At 36.2% G+C, this 15,430-nt stretch overlaps 1 protein-coding gene across 5 annotated transcripts; it reads left to right on the top strand.

Annotated features, from left to right (window-relative positions):
* The first annotated feature begins 414 nt into the window (after positions 1 to 414).
* Positions 415 to 14,918, top strand: LOC132315599 (uncharacterized). Of its 5 annotated transcripts, none has more exons than XM_059813928.1 (13): positions 416 to 693; positions 881 to 928; positions 6,561 to 7,042; positions 7,139 to 7,275; positions 7,831 to 7,944; positions 8,049 to 8,132; positions 10,285 to 10,437; positions 11,311 to 11,443; positions 12,017 to 12,180; positions 12,266 to 12,392; positions 12,684 to 12,770; positions 12,957 to 13,037; positions 13,181 to 14,918. In XM_059813928.1, the coding sequence occupies exons 3-13, from the start codon at positions 6,731 to 6,733 to the stop codon at positions 14,468 to 14,470; spliced, it is 2,682 nt and encodes an 893-aa protein (XP_059669911.1). In that variant the 5' UTR covers positions 416 to 693; positions 881 to 928; positions 6,561 to 6,730; the 3' UTR covers positions 14,471 to 14,918. The 5 variants fall into 5 exon arrangements, with proteins under 5 accessions (XP_059669913.1, XP_059669911.1, XP_059669912.1 ...); XM_059813929.1 differs by having other exon boundaries at positions 881 to 957; XM_059813930.1 differs by lacking the exon at positions 881 to 928 and having other exon boundaries at positions 415 to 693; positions 10,288 to 10,437.
* Positions 14,919 to 15,430: the final 512 nt, after the last annotated feature.

Genomic DNA, 15,430 nt, shown 5'->3' with positions numbered 1-15,430 from the left:
ATTTTCATAATAGGCTCTCCAAAACTATCCAAAATTGGTGTAAATTTTTGTCATCATTAGGGAGAACGTTATCAAAAGAGTCTTGTCTTGCGTTGGATCCCATTAAAAAGTAAAAAAAAAAGAATATAAATGAGTTTACTTTTAAACTTTTGGATCGAATCACACTTAAACTTTTGAATTGGATAGCCTTCTCGCCACACTACACCACTTGATAATTCAGTCTAATCAAAATTCGTGTACACGAACCAATGTTGAATTGGGCTGGAGCCAAGCCGAGCCCCAAGCGCGCGCAAACATGAGATTAATTTATCCAGTGGGAGTAAAGGAGTTAACCATAACGGTCCCGATAAACCACATCCGTCTGATCCATCCTTTCTCAATCTCAATCTATATCTCTATCTCTATGTCTATCTCTATCTCTACGTGTTGTTATGTTACTATGTTTGTGCGCCCCTCTTCTCTTCTCCTTCCCCAAGCGAATCGGATAACACCCCCCAACCCATTCCTTTTCTCCTTTCGCTAAATCCATCCAGTTTTCTGTTCTCTCCAAATTCTTTGTTTCTTAATATTTTATTTGTCTGTTTATTTTTCTTAAGGATCAAACTGTTGATTTTATGCGAATCCTCGTCTTAGGTTAGGTACGCTTCGACGCTTAAGAGTCCTTTCTATACTCCACCATTCACTACGTTCCAGGTAATGCCTTTTCTTCTGCCTCTGCTTTGATTTTTAGGGCTTTGTTTTATAGAATCAAAGGCAGTATCTTTATTGCCTATTTCTATTTTATTTCTCGTAATTTATTTTCTATATCGATGCATCTGTGGTTTCGTTTTCTTGCACTCATGAATTGATTGGAACTAATGTTTTCTCCCTTGTGATCCAGGCCTATCTTTTTGTTGATTATTGGTTAATGAGTTGAAGTTAAAGAAAAGTATCTTCTTCTGTTTTTCTTGCATGCAAGTTTGTTCCTTTTCTTTTTTCTTTTTCGTTGTCAAACTCTATTTGCTTTTTTAGGGATGAGGAAGAGAATTGCAAGTTACATTAACTGCAAACTTCAATTGCTATGTAATATGCACATATAATATTTCCTTACTTTTTTTCAGGTTTTATGGGTAGTATGTGTCTGACCAAATTTTATTCTTTCTGAGCCACAGAAATATTAAGTGTCTGGGTAGCATTCCTTTTTATAAGGTGTCTTGAGTAGTGCTTCTTTGCACTATCGGATGATATTGTGTATGTAGATCACTAGCCACCGATCTGATAGATACAACCCTCTGAAGTTGTTTATTTGGCCAGTGCCCTAAGTATATAAATAATGATGTAACTAATGGCTAGAAAATGAATAAGTTTTTTCTCAACTTTGCTGAATCTTTTTTTCTAGCTACACCAAATTATATCTTTAATTAGTTTGGATTAAACACCTTGCAATAGGATTAAAGTAGCCATGTGCATGCACACAAGTGAGCCCTTCCTTTGGCACTGAGAAGCATGTAATTCTATATCCCACTGTCAAAAAGATTGCAGCTGATTCAATATGGAAATTTTGTTTTTGTACTTGATGAGACTCAACATATTATGGAACTCCCATATTTGCTAGGGTGAAACTTTGAGGAATTAAAATTGGCTTGCTATTTGGGAGGGCAGGTAAGATGTCATCCATTAGAAAAGGAAAAAAAAAAGAAAAAGAAAGAAAAGAAGTGGGATAGAGTCATACAGTGGTGGTTTGGAGAACTTTGGATGGTTATTTTGAAGGGATTTGATGATTTAAAATAAGGAAGTGTGCTTCATCTCTAGAATAGTTGTTTTTCCTTTTGTAAAGAGCACATGGTGCAGAAAATAGGAAAAATCTGTAGGAAAAGACACAGATAGTAAGAATGCAATGGTTCACAGGAAGAACGAGAATATAAAGAGTTCTAGGGTTTCAATAAGACTGCAAAATGTCAATTAAATGATAATACGTAATAATATCACAAGAGCTTGTTCCTACAGTTAATATAAGCGGCAAAGAGCTTATTGTTGACCTCATGAAAGAAAAGAATACTCAATGACTCTCATGAGCAATACTTGACCATTAACCCTTTGAAAGAGATATGATGAGCACATGACTCTAAATACAGACTAGGAACTTAATAACATTAATAATAGAAACTGACACTACATAAATAATAAATCATATTATGCTACAAAAGAAGCAAAAGTGGTATCCTTGGGCCTTATTCAGTGCTACTTCCTAGAACTGAAGGTCCTTATGGAGATGGCTTTTATGAGGAACTTATAAAAAAAAAATTGATTGTCGAAACATATTATACAAGTACCTTTGAATTAAAGTTATATTAAACATCAACATATGTTACTAATCAAAATCTATATTAAATTGATTATTGAAGGCACAATACAATTAAAAACCCCAGCAATTTTGAAGAATCAATATAAACAAATAATGGAACTGTAGATTTTTTAATTTTTTTTTTTTTTAAAGAAAAGAAAAAAGAAACTTTTGAACCCTACTAATATGCATATACTCATATACATATAGAGTAGCGTGCATCTGCTCCCTGGTGTGCAGGGAGCATTATCCGCGAAATTGTTTTTGACCATAGGATATAATCCAACGGTTGCTACGTAATCCATCAATTTATATTGGATTCCGGTTTTTGAAAGTGCAAAAACTACCATTCAGATGAGAGACAAGGCTGATTTCTTCTACATAAATAAAGAAAGATAGAAAGGAGAAAAAATATCAAAGATTATGAAGAGCCACTTTTCATCTTCCTCCACCGAAACCCTCCGTTTACAGAGAACTTGAAATTGCAAGACTCGTGATCACCTTAACTAATGATTTCCAAAACACCACCCCCTTGAGCATCAGCAAAGTCAATCTGAACCAAGAATAGATCTTGTGTTCAGGATGCAAACAAATCTTACACTAAATTCATGAAATCCAACAACAGCCAATTAGCCATAAAAAATTGATGTAAAAGCATGAATTAAAGTAAGCAATCATTGCAATTGATGACTCCAAACACAGAAGCTAACAAGAAAACACTAGCCACGATGCCGTATCAAACCATAATAACTACTATTCCAGAATTTGATAACACCAGGCTTAGTGTCGTTCTTCTTGCCTGATCACACAATATTCCATGACCGCCTAGACCTAATGAAGCCATTTGTTAGCAGTCTTTGTCTCACTGTCTCTTTTGCAATAGATAATGTTTTGATTTTCATGTTTTACCTTTTTCTTTTTGATAATTTTGATGTTTACTTTTTAAATAACATAACCAAACTTTTTTTTTCCTCTCTCTCATGCGCATTTAATGCATAGTAGTTTTTCATTCTTTCCAAAACCAAAAGCAGAGAAAGGATGGTTTGCGTAATAGCCGTGCAATTTATTCCCATGGATAGAACTGCTCTTTGCATGACGGGGAGCAATTGAATGTCGCCGTATACATATATATATATGTGTGTTTGTGTGTATATATATAGACACAGAGAGAGAACTATTTTTGTTTTGTGGGGCTTGTTGGAAGAAAGATAATAGAATGTGTTGGAAAGGCAGTAGAAAAATTCCAGCATTAATGGAAGCATCAGATTTATTTTTATCAACAAAGCGATTTATGCAGGCTCAGGCTTTTGCATCTGTTCCCCATTTATTTATGCATGGAAAAAGAGAGAGAGCTAGATCGAGTTCGAGTTCGAGCAATTTGGTGTAGAAGAAAAAAGAATTATGAGAGAAGTACTTTGCGGATCGAAAATTTGTTGTATCAATATATAGATTAAGTTTGGAGTTATTTTAAAAATTGGGGCAAGATGGATATTGTTCTCTATGGAACGGAGTGTTGTGCTTTAAGAAAGAGACAAGAACAACGCCTTCATGTAGCAGAAATGGGAATGCTAAGATGGATGGTTGGAGTGACTAGAAGTAATAGGGTCACAAATGAAAGTATAAGAGAAAAATTAGGTGTCGCACCCATCAACGAGAAAATAAGAGAGAGTAGATTTAGATTGTTTGGACACATACAATGGAGACCAATAGATGCGCCGGTGAGAAGAGGAAGCTCAATTTCCCTAGAAGGTAAGAGATCAAGAGGGCGACCGAAAATAATGTGGGATGAAGTTTAATAGAAATGCCTTTAAAAAGTTAAATATAGTAGGCGATATGGCGGGTAATAGAAAAGAGTGGTGTAGAGAATTCATGTGGTCGACCCCATTCATATGGGAACAAGGCAAGGATGATGATAAATAGTAAGGACTAAACTTGGAATTTGAAATTGTCACTTTAATTGGTATGTAACTTTATGAGAACTCATTTCAAACCCACCCAACCTGCTTAAAAAAGACAGGATTCTGGTAGGAGGCTGTCATCTAGAAGCCCATTTGTTGGGTTCACCAAATGCACGTTGTTTCCTTAGAAGGGTTTCTAGAGCCTGAATGCAGTTGGTGGGCTCCTAAAATCCAGCCTAATTTTACCTTTGTCCTTGGATGGTGAATGTTATGCACTGTAATTTTAAGTTGAAGTGTTCTGATTCGTCCTATTCTTAAGCCTATTAGTATACTTTGTTGCTGAATGAGATTAGCCCTTATAAGTTCAGGAAAGCGATATTCGGAAGAGCTTCAAGTCCCCCTTTCCTCTCTCTGTCTCTTCCCCGTCGCTTTATCTCTTTCTTATCTTTATCCCTCCTCTTCTTTTTTTTTTTTTTTTTTAGTGCCTTGAAAGTCCGCTGTTATTCCCTCTCTCACTTCTTTATTTTTCTTCCACTTCTTTTGCGAATGAGAGGCTTGGAAGGCAATAAGGCATGGCACACCCTCCTCCCCTCTCTTTTCTATTTTTTTGTTCACTTCCTCCTATCTTTCTATTATTATTTTATATAATAAAGGGAAAAAATTGGTGTGGTTCACTTACTAACCATTTGCTCAGAGAAAATATCATTGAGAGTTTGATTATGTCAATTAGTTCTCTCCCGTGTGTTCAAGGAAATTATATTGAGAGAGGTTATGTTAGATCTGCACAGAAGTCCTTAAGGGCAAACTAATGGGGGACAAAGAACAGGAGTAGTGAAGAGAGAGCTAGGAAAACGTCATCAGTTTGGTTATAGAGAAGGTGTGTAGAGAAAAGAAGGGAAGAAAATGTACTTTCCTATGTAGTTGTACTCTAAATCAATTCATTTTTTAAGGTGATAAATTTTTTGGAACCAAAGAGATTTTATCTCTAATTCTCTATTGACTGCTTCATATCTTATCTTTTAGTATGGATCATTTCATGTCTTATCTTCTCTCCACATTAAGCTGAGTCAGCTGACAAAACAATGGGTAAGGGTAGCTTGTACAAAATTGTCCTCCCTTCTATTCTCTTTTCTTGAGCCTAATGGAGTATTATTGAATGGGGTTTGGAGGAATGGTGAATTTGTTTGCCAGGTTGTATGCTCTGGAATTTCTAGTGAAGCCCAGGAAGATGTGCTGCTCAATGAGAGAGTAGATAGAAGGTGTTTCGATGAAGTATTTTTAGTGGTAGAGATGTTCAAAAGAGTAAATTTAGGGCTTTATAACCCCTTCTGGATTTGCATTCTTTATCTGGATGCTGATCTTTGGATAAAGTCTCTACTAGTGGTCACTTGGACCATTCCAAATTGGTGCTGCTCTGTCTTTCTTTCCCCTTTGTTGTTTATATAATTAGGAATAGGCGTTCGTGGAAAAGAAAAATGTTGGATTGTCTGCTTATTCATTGCCTATGACCAGGTGCAATACATGGAATATTGGAAATTTTCTTTAATCATGCAGTGGGTGCCTATGTGCAGATAAGACTCAAGAAAGCTTTTTTTACAACTACTTGGGATCGGCTATAGAATCCTATTTCACCATTCTGCTCTATATAGGGCCAAAGTCTCGGTTGAAACATGTGCTATCACATATTTTCTTCGTAGCTCAACCCATGTTAGTTTGGTCTTCCCCTTTCCGTAGCATTATCCTCGGTATGAAACCAGTTTACAAATAGACATATCCTGGTAATCAGCTAGAACTTTAATTAGTTAAAATGTGCTGTAAGATTTTTGTAAGCTTTATAGTTACTTGCTGATGGCGCATGGATTATTTTGCTTAGCAAGAAATTTTTTTATTCTTTAGTAATATTTGAATCTTATCTCAAATTATTCCTCTTTCCCTCTATAAATGCATAAGAGCCTTCATTTAATATGTTTCTTTCAGTTGCTCGCTTCTTGTAATTTACAAAACACTAGGTTGGCTTATGTTCCAGTTGCATATTTTATGAATGCATGCTGGTTAGTATTGCAAATGCTGTATTGTACACTCCTAAGTTCACTTTAATTCATGCAAGAAAGCATAGAAAAAAAAATACTAAAAAGGTTTTTCGGATTAGCAATGAGCTGGCTGAATGTATTATCATATACAATACGGAACTTACAATGTTATCTTGTATACCTCTCTTTCTCTGTATTTACTTTTGATACATATTTTGGAAAGCTGATTGCGGTGTATGCATAATGGGAGTTCTTTTCTTATCAGAACTTCTTTTTTTTTTTTTATTCTTTTTTTTTTTATTTAATCAGAACATAATGTGCAAAATGAGAAGAGCTGTACTTGGTGAACTACAATCAATTAGCCAATGACAATATTTTCAGTTTGCGAAGGGAGGTTATTAGTTGATTTTGACGAGGACGCCATCTTGTTATACATTTGTCTAATGTTCTGTCCAAGATATTTATGATATTTTGTGCCAATGGCGACTGATCAGCGGAAGAAACGGTTAAATGCTGCCATCATTGGTAGTTCCCAGGAGCATTGCAGAGCAAAAAGAAAGAAACCTGGATTAGTACAGTATGGTTTGAACATGATACCTAATATTTCTCTTGAGTGGGATGACAAGAAGAAGAATGTTGTTGCCAAGAGGGAACAGATTGGTTTAACACGGAGGGACTTGATTCCATCCATTGATTATGTTCCTCATTGGCACAATAACTTGGCAGATGTTTCGACTGTTCCTTATGAAATTTTTGACTTGGAAAATTTAAAAGAGGTCCTTTCTTATGAGGTAATGATAATTTAATGTTGATGCACAATTACCTTGACTTCAAAAAATGATTTTTCTGCTCAGAATATTATGCATTTTATCTGGAACTTGTTATAGGTTTGGCAGACTCATTTATCTGGAAATGAGAGGAACTTTCTCTCCCAGTTTCTTCCTAAGGGAGATGAAGCGCATCAAGTTGTCAAAGAATTGCTTGCGGGGAATAACTTTCATTTTGGAAATCCTTTTCTCAAATGGCAAGTCTTTTTATGCTACACATTTTAAATTTGAACATATATTACATAGTTTTGTCATTTTATTTATAATAAGGTAACTATTTCACTATGTAACCTTTTTAGCAACTTGTCAAATCCTAGCTACACGTTTAAATCGAGTTTATGGATCAGTCACTTGATGATTGTGGATCTGCTTGTTAATCATTTAGCATCCTCCTTGTACTTCTGACAGTTTCCACAGATGTGCGTACTTGTCTTTTTACGAAATGGAAAAACTGATCTCAGCATTCTGGACTCTGAATTGATTGATATATTGTTCCCTTATTTTTAATGTATTCCACCAAGCGTTTTAATTTAACTTTATTGATTTAACTCTTTTATTCTTGTCCCACCTCCAAGTCTCTCAAATATGTGGGCGACGTTCTGATATCTTAATCTTAGCATGTCTTGTCCTATTATAACCCACTTCCGTATAATCTTGAGATCTTTTGAAGAAATGTTCCTTTTGAATGCAATGCTTTATGGTGAACTTTCAAATTTTGAATCTGTCAATTTATTTAGTATATATACTCGCAGGGGTGCATCACTTTGTTCTGGTAATCTTCATCCTGATGCTGTTCTTCATCAGGAACAATGTCTGAAGGCTAATAAGAAGGCATACTACTTAGAGTTACAAAAATATCATAATGAGTATGTATTCTTACGAACTTCCTCTTTTCCACTTTATATTCTACAATTTTTTGAATTGTCTTGCTCTAAATTATATGGTTATGACTTTTTTAAGCTTGTGGCAGCATGATTGGGAATTTACTGACGTGGAAGGAAACATGGTCAAGCGTCAAGGATCCCGAAAAGGAAATTGTGCAGAAGACATGGAGGTTAATACACTCTTGTATATTTTGCTTTATATAGAAATTGTTGAGTTTGGTGGAGGCAGGGTTCTCTTCATGCAATATGGGTAAACGAACCATCAAATCACAATGGCAATGCTTTGTCTTTTTGGAGCGCGCACTAAACCCGGAATAAAACCGTATATTGGTGTTTTTGGGTTACTAGCCCACAGGGACCACCCAGTGCGCACTATATGTTGTAGGGGGAGCTCTCATCCCCCGTACTAGAGCCATATCCTAGCCGTAACATACTCAATGTCCATGTAAGCTTTCCTAAAATCAACAAGTTGTGCATCAAGGTATAATACATATACGCAATATATTAGTCAACTACCATGCACAAACAAGTCAAGTAAAACACACAATATTCGTCCTATGTTTTCAAGCTACAGTGGCATATCACATGTCAAATATATAATATGTATATAAACAAGTTAAACTATAACTTCTACTCATGAAATACTATAATGTAATCATACAACAAGTTCCAATTTTACAAGTTAAGCATGAAAACAACTTTTTTTTTTTTTTTTTTTTTTTTTTTGATACGAAAAACAACTTCAATACTTAACTACTTTAATGGAAGCATATAATGGAATTTAATTAAATTAAATAATTAAATTCTCAAGATTACAAAGTAACTCTAAATATTCTAAAATTAATATAAGTCGATGGTCATGGCAAGGACTAGTTTAATATCACATTACAAGTTATTTCTTCCTAAATTACAATTATGTAAATTAAACTTCATACAAGAAAATAATTAAATAAAGTTCTCCACACTCATTCAAATATTCTCATTTTCATATATGTTAATGAACATATTAAGGCCTAATATCACATTGCAAGTTCATTCCATGCTAGGTACAACCATGTGAATTAAATTCCATACAAAGATAATAATTAAATAAAAGTCTCAAAATCTATTCAAATATTCTCAATTTAATGTATATGATAGTACATGCCATGCTCATCAACAATATCAAGTTAAAAATCCAATTGAGTGAGTAAAACACTTAAAATAAAATTAATTAACCTAATTAATTAATTTTCTCTAGATTTTAAAACAACTCCGAATATTCTCTAGTTCACATATATTAAAGAACATACCAAGGCCTAATTTAATATCACGTTACAAGTTGATTTCATGCTAGTTACAACCATGTGAATTAAATTTTCAGACAAGTGAAAGATTAAATAAAAGTTGCAATACTTATTCAAATCCTCCCAAGTTCTTTTCCATATTCTGATTACTGCTTTTTCGTTCAAACGAATATCTTTTTTAAAAAATAAATCAAACGAATATAATTTTCACTACCAAAAAATATGAATGAACACATAGAATGAAGACATATCTTTTATACTGTGTTCGGTTAGAAGGAGAATGAAGGGAGGAAGGGGGAAGAATGAAGACGCTCCCCCTGTTTAGTGGGGGAAAGGAGGAAAAAAGGGAGGGGGATGAGTTCTCTCTTCCATGCATAATTTTAAACCATGCAAAATTGGGCAGATAAGGGGACGGAAGCTTGGCGGGGATAAGGGGAGGAAGAAAGCTTCCTGTATTTTTTATTTCTTTGCGCATCAAATACAATCACACACATTACATATAGATTATATATGTACTATATATTCATATATACATATATTTATGGATTGTATGTATATGTATATATTATTAATTTATTCTGTATACATATATATGTATGTTTTTCTTGGGCATCTGTGTATAGGTCCAATCTTGGTGGGTGAACTAAATGGGGGGCTTTCTTATGTAATATAGTTGCATTCGTGCTAATAATGCAATCAAATATTTTGTATGCATATGCACAAATCTAAAGATGCTTTAAGCAGTAAGCTTAATTGCATTCAACATTTTAATGCGTCTTGTCTGAAAGTTGTTAGTTCAGTGTTTATTTATATAAGCATTTTTGCTCAATACATTGGATTAACAAATGTAATGGGTAAGAAGGGATCATACTTTATTATTGTTGATTCGCTTCCGATGGGTGATTTTACTTCTTGTTTGAATTTTGAATAGTGGTATATTTGAGTCAGTGATCAGTTCTTTATTTGATTATAATTTTTTTTTTCAAAATATGTTTTGTGTCTCACTTAGACATATTGTAATAAATTTTATGAGCAGCAGGGCAAGAAAGCATGCTGAGAATGAATATAGGTTTCATGACTCTGAGGAGAACCTTGCAGCAACATCTGAATCTTGTTCCTGGACCGATGAGAAAGCTTGCAGTAGTGATAATCAGAACATAGTGATGAAGGATGGAGAGCTGCAAAGACGGTAATCAAGCTCTCTAGCCTTTACCATGAGCTATTCCAGTGCGTTTATACTTTACACAGATTCTCTCCAAATTATATAATGTCTGCCACCAAAAATGCTGTTGGCATCATTGCCGTTGGCGTCGGTGCTCTCAGTGGTGGATTCAAGTTTGGGAAGTAGGTTTAGGTTGGTCCATCAATGTCTCTGCAATGAAAATTTTAAGTATGGGGTTTGTATTTGATCTTAGCTAGGATTCAATAGAGATGGATAGCAGAGGGATGGATAGACATAAGAAAGACAAGTGGTGAGGATGTAAGGGAATGAGAGAGAGAGAGAGAGAGAGGAATGAGGATGGTGGCAAACCGTGGTCGTCGATGGTGGTGGCGGTGGAGGAGCACGGAGGAGAGAGAACAGGAGACTTGGTGAAGGCCGGTGGATATATTAATGAATGGAGGGTAAATTTGTCACTAAAAAGATTAGGAGGATAACAATGTAATTTCAGTTCAAACAAGGGCAATCTTGACATTCAGCATTTAAAAAAGATTAGAAGGATAACAATGTGATTTCAGTTCAACTAAGGGCAATCTTAACATTCAATGTAAATTTTTTGACGGTCCTAATAGATAATTAATGGCTTGGGGGAGATTGACCACAATTTTGACAAAAGTTTGGTCTTTGGGTGCAAAAACCACACATCATGTCAGATCAGAGTAATTCACCCCTATGTTTTATTGTTTTCATGTATCTCTTTTTTTTTTTTTTTTTTTATACTCTTTTCTTATGCTGCTTGTGATTATTATTTTGTGCCATGTATATTTTATTTGGATACAGTTCTCATCTTCCAACTAGTCTTAAAGGAGTCTAATTATTTGTGTTGGGTTTCTTGATCTGCAGAAAAAATTCGATGGAGAAATATGAGAATTCATCAGATGGGCTTAAGGTGGTTGCAAGACCCAGAAAAGGAGAGAAGCTACACAAGCAAAATATCTATTGCAGTGATGGTGCCAAATATATGTCTTATATCAAGGTTGTTCATATAATATATCCTAAATTCTACAAACACCCACGGGATACTATGAATTTACTTGCCTCCTAAATTCTACAAAAACCCACGTGTGATACTATGAATTTACCAACAGGCCAGTGGCCTAGCGGTATCAAGCCCCTACTTCTCAAAGAGAGGTCAGGGCTTCGAGCCTCAGTAGAGGCATGTGTGTGTGAGTACCAACTAGGAAAAAAAAAAAAGATACTATGAATTTACTTGCCTGTACATTTGTTCTTAAACGTGGTTTTCTAGTTGTAAATATTGGGAATTTTGGTCTTCAAAATTCTTTCGCTTCATTCCATGCACACTTCAAAATAATTATTACAGCCCACTTTATTTTATTCTTGTCTGAAATTTGGATTTTGCCTTGACCGTTGTCTGGCGCTTCCAAACTTGTGCATGAAACTTCGGCTAGGACTTAAATCAAGCTCAAACAACTGTCTTAAGTATATGATTTCTAAAATTTTGGAATTCCTTTTCTGGTTGATAAGGAAACAAATAGGAACCTTTTATAAGAGGGTCTATAGCTGATCATTGGTCTATCTCATATTTCAGATTAGCAAGGAGCAGCATCAACGTGTCAAGAGTAGTATGAAGCACTCTAGCAATAGCATTCAATCTAGGTCTCTTAATCGTGTTTTAGGTAACCTTGATACTTTTCATGTGCAACCATATGAAGTATTTGAGGAAGAAGAACGGCAGAATTTGCATGACCACTGGTTAGTGTTTTGCAAAATGAACACCAAAGATTGTTTTACTTCAAGCTCATTGATTTCCCTCCTTAAATTTTGGTCGTTTATACAGGTTGCGTTTGGCAAACACAGATCTTCCAGCAGCATTTGTGAACTGGAGAAGAAGGCAGCTACAGAAATGGCAATTGATGCAGTCTTTAGAGCAAGATATGGAAGATAAACTGAAATTTGTTAAGGAGGTTGATACGAAGCCCTTCTTTTGTATGTCAGTGGATTGTCTTTTGGATTTTGTTGATAGCTTGAAGCTTTAGTATCGTCTTGGATGGCAGTTGTTTGGTTTGGGAGCGCTGCCCGTTTCAGCGTATTTATAAAATCTTTTCATTATCTATCAAAAAAAACGAAGCCCTTCTTTTGTCCTTGTTTATACGAGTGTATGTTGAATGTTAGCAGAGTTTTGTTGAGCCTGTATGTTCATCATATCTTCATTGGTTGTGCTATGCTCACTTGTCAGTTTTTAACTGGGTGATCAGGATGCAGAGAAAGAGAACACTCATAGCTTGCTATCAGAGCCGACGGATGATGGATCAGCAGACCATGAAACCACAAATACAACAGAGGTTTTTTACCATGCCCCCTCTTCTTTGAGTTTGTGATGTGACTATTGGAGGCTATGACATATAACATCAAATTGCTATTTGTTCCACATTCAGCAAATTTTCATTTTCCTTCACCGGTGATGCTATTGTTGGTAATCTTCATTAGTTGTTAAATTTTAACTTGGCAAATTTTTATTGGGTGTTCAGGGTGAGGGGAGAGAGAATTCAGATAGCTTGCTTCAGGAGATGGATAATGGAGCAAATCATGAGCCTACCACTGCATTAGAGGTTGGTACTGTGCTCTCTTTTTTGCTGTGTGTTGGGGTATCTGTGCATGTAAAGTTAACCTTTCAACTAAATTCATGTTTTTTCTAATGATCTTCATTAGTTACAGTATCTTAACTGTTGTCAGTTCATTATTGGGTGGTCAGGATGAAGAGAAAAAGAACCTTGGTGGCATCCTGCAGGAGCAGATGTATAACAGAGCACCAAACCATGAACCCTCCATAGAAGATGCTCATGAATCTGTTCATGTTTCCTCAGAGAATCAGCATGTGCAGCAACTTACTTCCCTCAGTGGTACCTCTGAATTACACCCCGTGCATTTGAATTCTGATGAGGACCATCTGATTGCAGAAACAGACAAGGTCCCTCCTATCGTATCAGAGTACCCAAAAAATTTGAATCATTTGGAGGTAGCTGTCAGTCAGGGGGATCCTCTCTCTTCTGCTACTGATGTTTGGCCAGCAGTTGGCGTGCCAAATTCTTATTTTCATTCTACTTCTGTTAACCGTGATTACACTTCTCCCAGTGACTTGTCAGTTGGGCATCCACAAGTTCTTGAGGAGCAACCAGCCCGATTGATTGATCTGGAATCTAACATCCATGAAGAAGACACCCAGAAAAATATGCTGCACAGACACTCCAATGATCAGTCTTTTGTCAGTCCTTACCCTAACCAAGACCGAAATGAGCTACTTCAACATTACTTTAATGGCCGAGGGGGTTTATCTTACCATCACGAGCGGAAACAGACACGGTTAGATTTCCAGCCAACAGCCAATGTATCGATGGAAGCTGGTCAATCTTCTGGGCACTTCCAGGAGCAGCTGCATCCATCACTGCCATTGGAGGTGAGGCAGAAGAGATTGACTGATCTTTACACGCGTCAAAATATTCAAGAGAACGTGTACTCTGATGGAGGTAGATACTCATTTCCAAGGCAAGAACACTTCTTGCCTGTCAATATTCAGGATTGGGCTGTGAATACTCCCAGCATGTCAGCACCTCTCCGGTCCCATTTGAATGGTGGGGAGTTGGGTGAGAATTGGTTTTCTGGTGAGCATCGAGCCCGTGCTGGTTGGCCTGGCTTGGATGGTGCTGTTGGCCCAAGCCAGAGCATTGGAAGTAGAAACAATGCCGATCAGAGCCTCTTCAGTGTTTTATCTCATTGTAACGAGTTACATTCTGCTGTCCCTTTTGATTCAATGGGCTCCACTGAACAGTTCATTCAGTCTGCAAATTATGGTGGTGTGGGTGGGGGTGTTCCCATACCAGGCAATTTGTTGCAACAGACAGCTCATCCACTTAACTACTTGAGTGGGCAGGAAGCTTCAGCTGCCGTAAAGAACAATAATATAGGATGGATGAACCTGCCAAATCAGACTTCTGCTTTACAGGACGCTATGGGGAAACCATTCCTCAGGTCTTGGAATCACTAAGGTATTAAACATGTGGAGTTTTCTAGTTTGGACAAGTGGATTGCAAGTTATATGAGCTTGGTTGGAAGTCAGATGAGCACAGATGTAGAATACAAGATGCTTGCAACAGGTGTTTTGGGTATTTATTTTTAGGAAGACAATTCAGCCAGGGTTTTTGGGAAGTCGAGTACACAAAATTTGCAATGGAAATATGTACATACACAAACAAGAACTGATCCAACACCTTGTATATACTAGATTCTAGGCAGGGAGGTAGGGGTAGGTTATGAGGAAGGTGGTAAAATTAAGGGATCTCTTAATTTGAGAGGCGAGAACAAATTATATTTTCATTTTCATTGTGATTTTTCTTCTCCCTTGGTGGAGAAATGTCTTCCCATAACTTTGCAGGGTAGGAACACTACAAGAAGCAAACTGCTTTTAAGCAATAAAGCTGCCATTTTTTTGTTTATTGGTTTGCCTTTCTATATATATATATATATAGATCACACATTGAACAAATCCCATGGAGACGTTATTTACATTGAATATTTACAGCTCTGCCCTGGTGTTGGTTGTGGCCACAATAAATTGGCCACCGTGGGGATGTGTTTTGAAGAGTTGGCCTGTGTTTAGCACGTGAACTGGTGTGATTCCAGGTTAGTAATTTTTTCTTTTTTAAAACAGTGAATCCAGTGGTCATTAAGGAGTTTAAATTATGATGTCAGCAAAGGTTATAAAAATATGGGCAAATTTCATAAAACCCCAAAAACTATCAATAAGTGATCATAAAACTCCAACCAGTTTTTAAAACCCCCAACAATATAACAACGTTATCATTTTATCCCAACTCTGGCAATTGGCCTCGTTAACTCAGCGCGTGGTGAACAAATTTTTTGACAAATTGACAATACCCCTGGCATGTGAATGTTGGTGAAGAACAATAGGTTTTGACGTCACTAAACTAGTGAGAAGTGAGAAACA

Source organism: Cornus florida, unplaced genomic scaffold (genome assembly GCF_030987335.1).
Source record: "Cornus florida cultivar Cherokee Brave unplaced genomic scaffold, ASM3098733v1 CherokeeBrave_3.0.0_Hap2_Chr07, whole genome shotgun sequence".
Classification (NCBI taxonomy): Eukaryota; Viridiplantae; Streptophyta; class Magnoliopsida; order Cornales; family Cornaceae; genus Cornus; species Cornus florida.
Note: the sequence above shows the minus strand (reverse complement) of the source record. Positions and strands in the feature narration are given on the sequence as shown.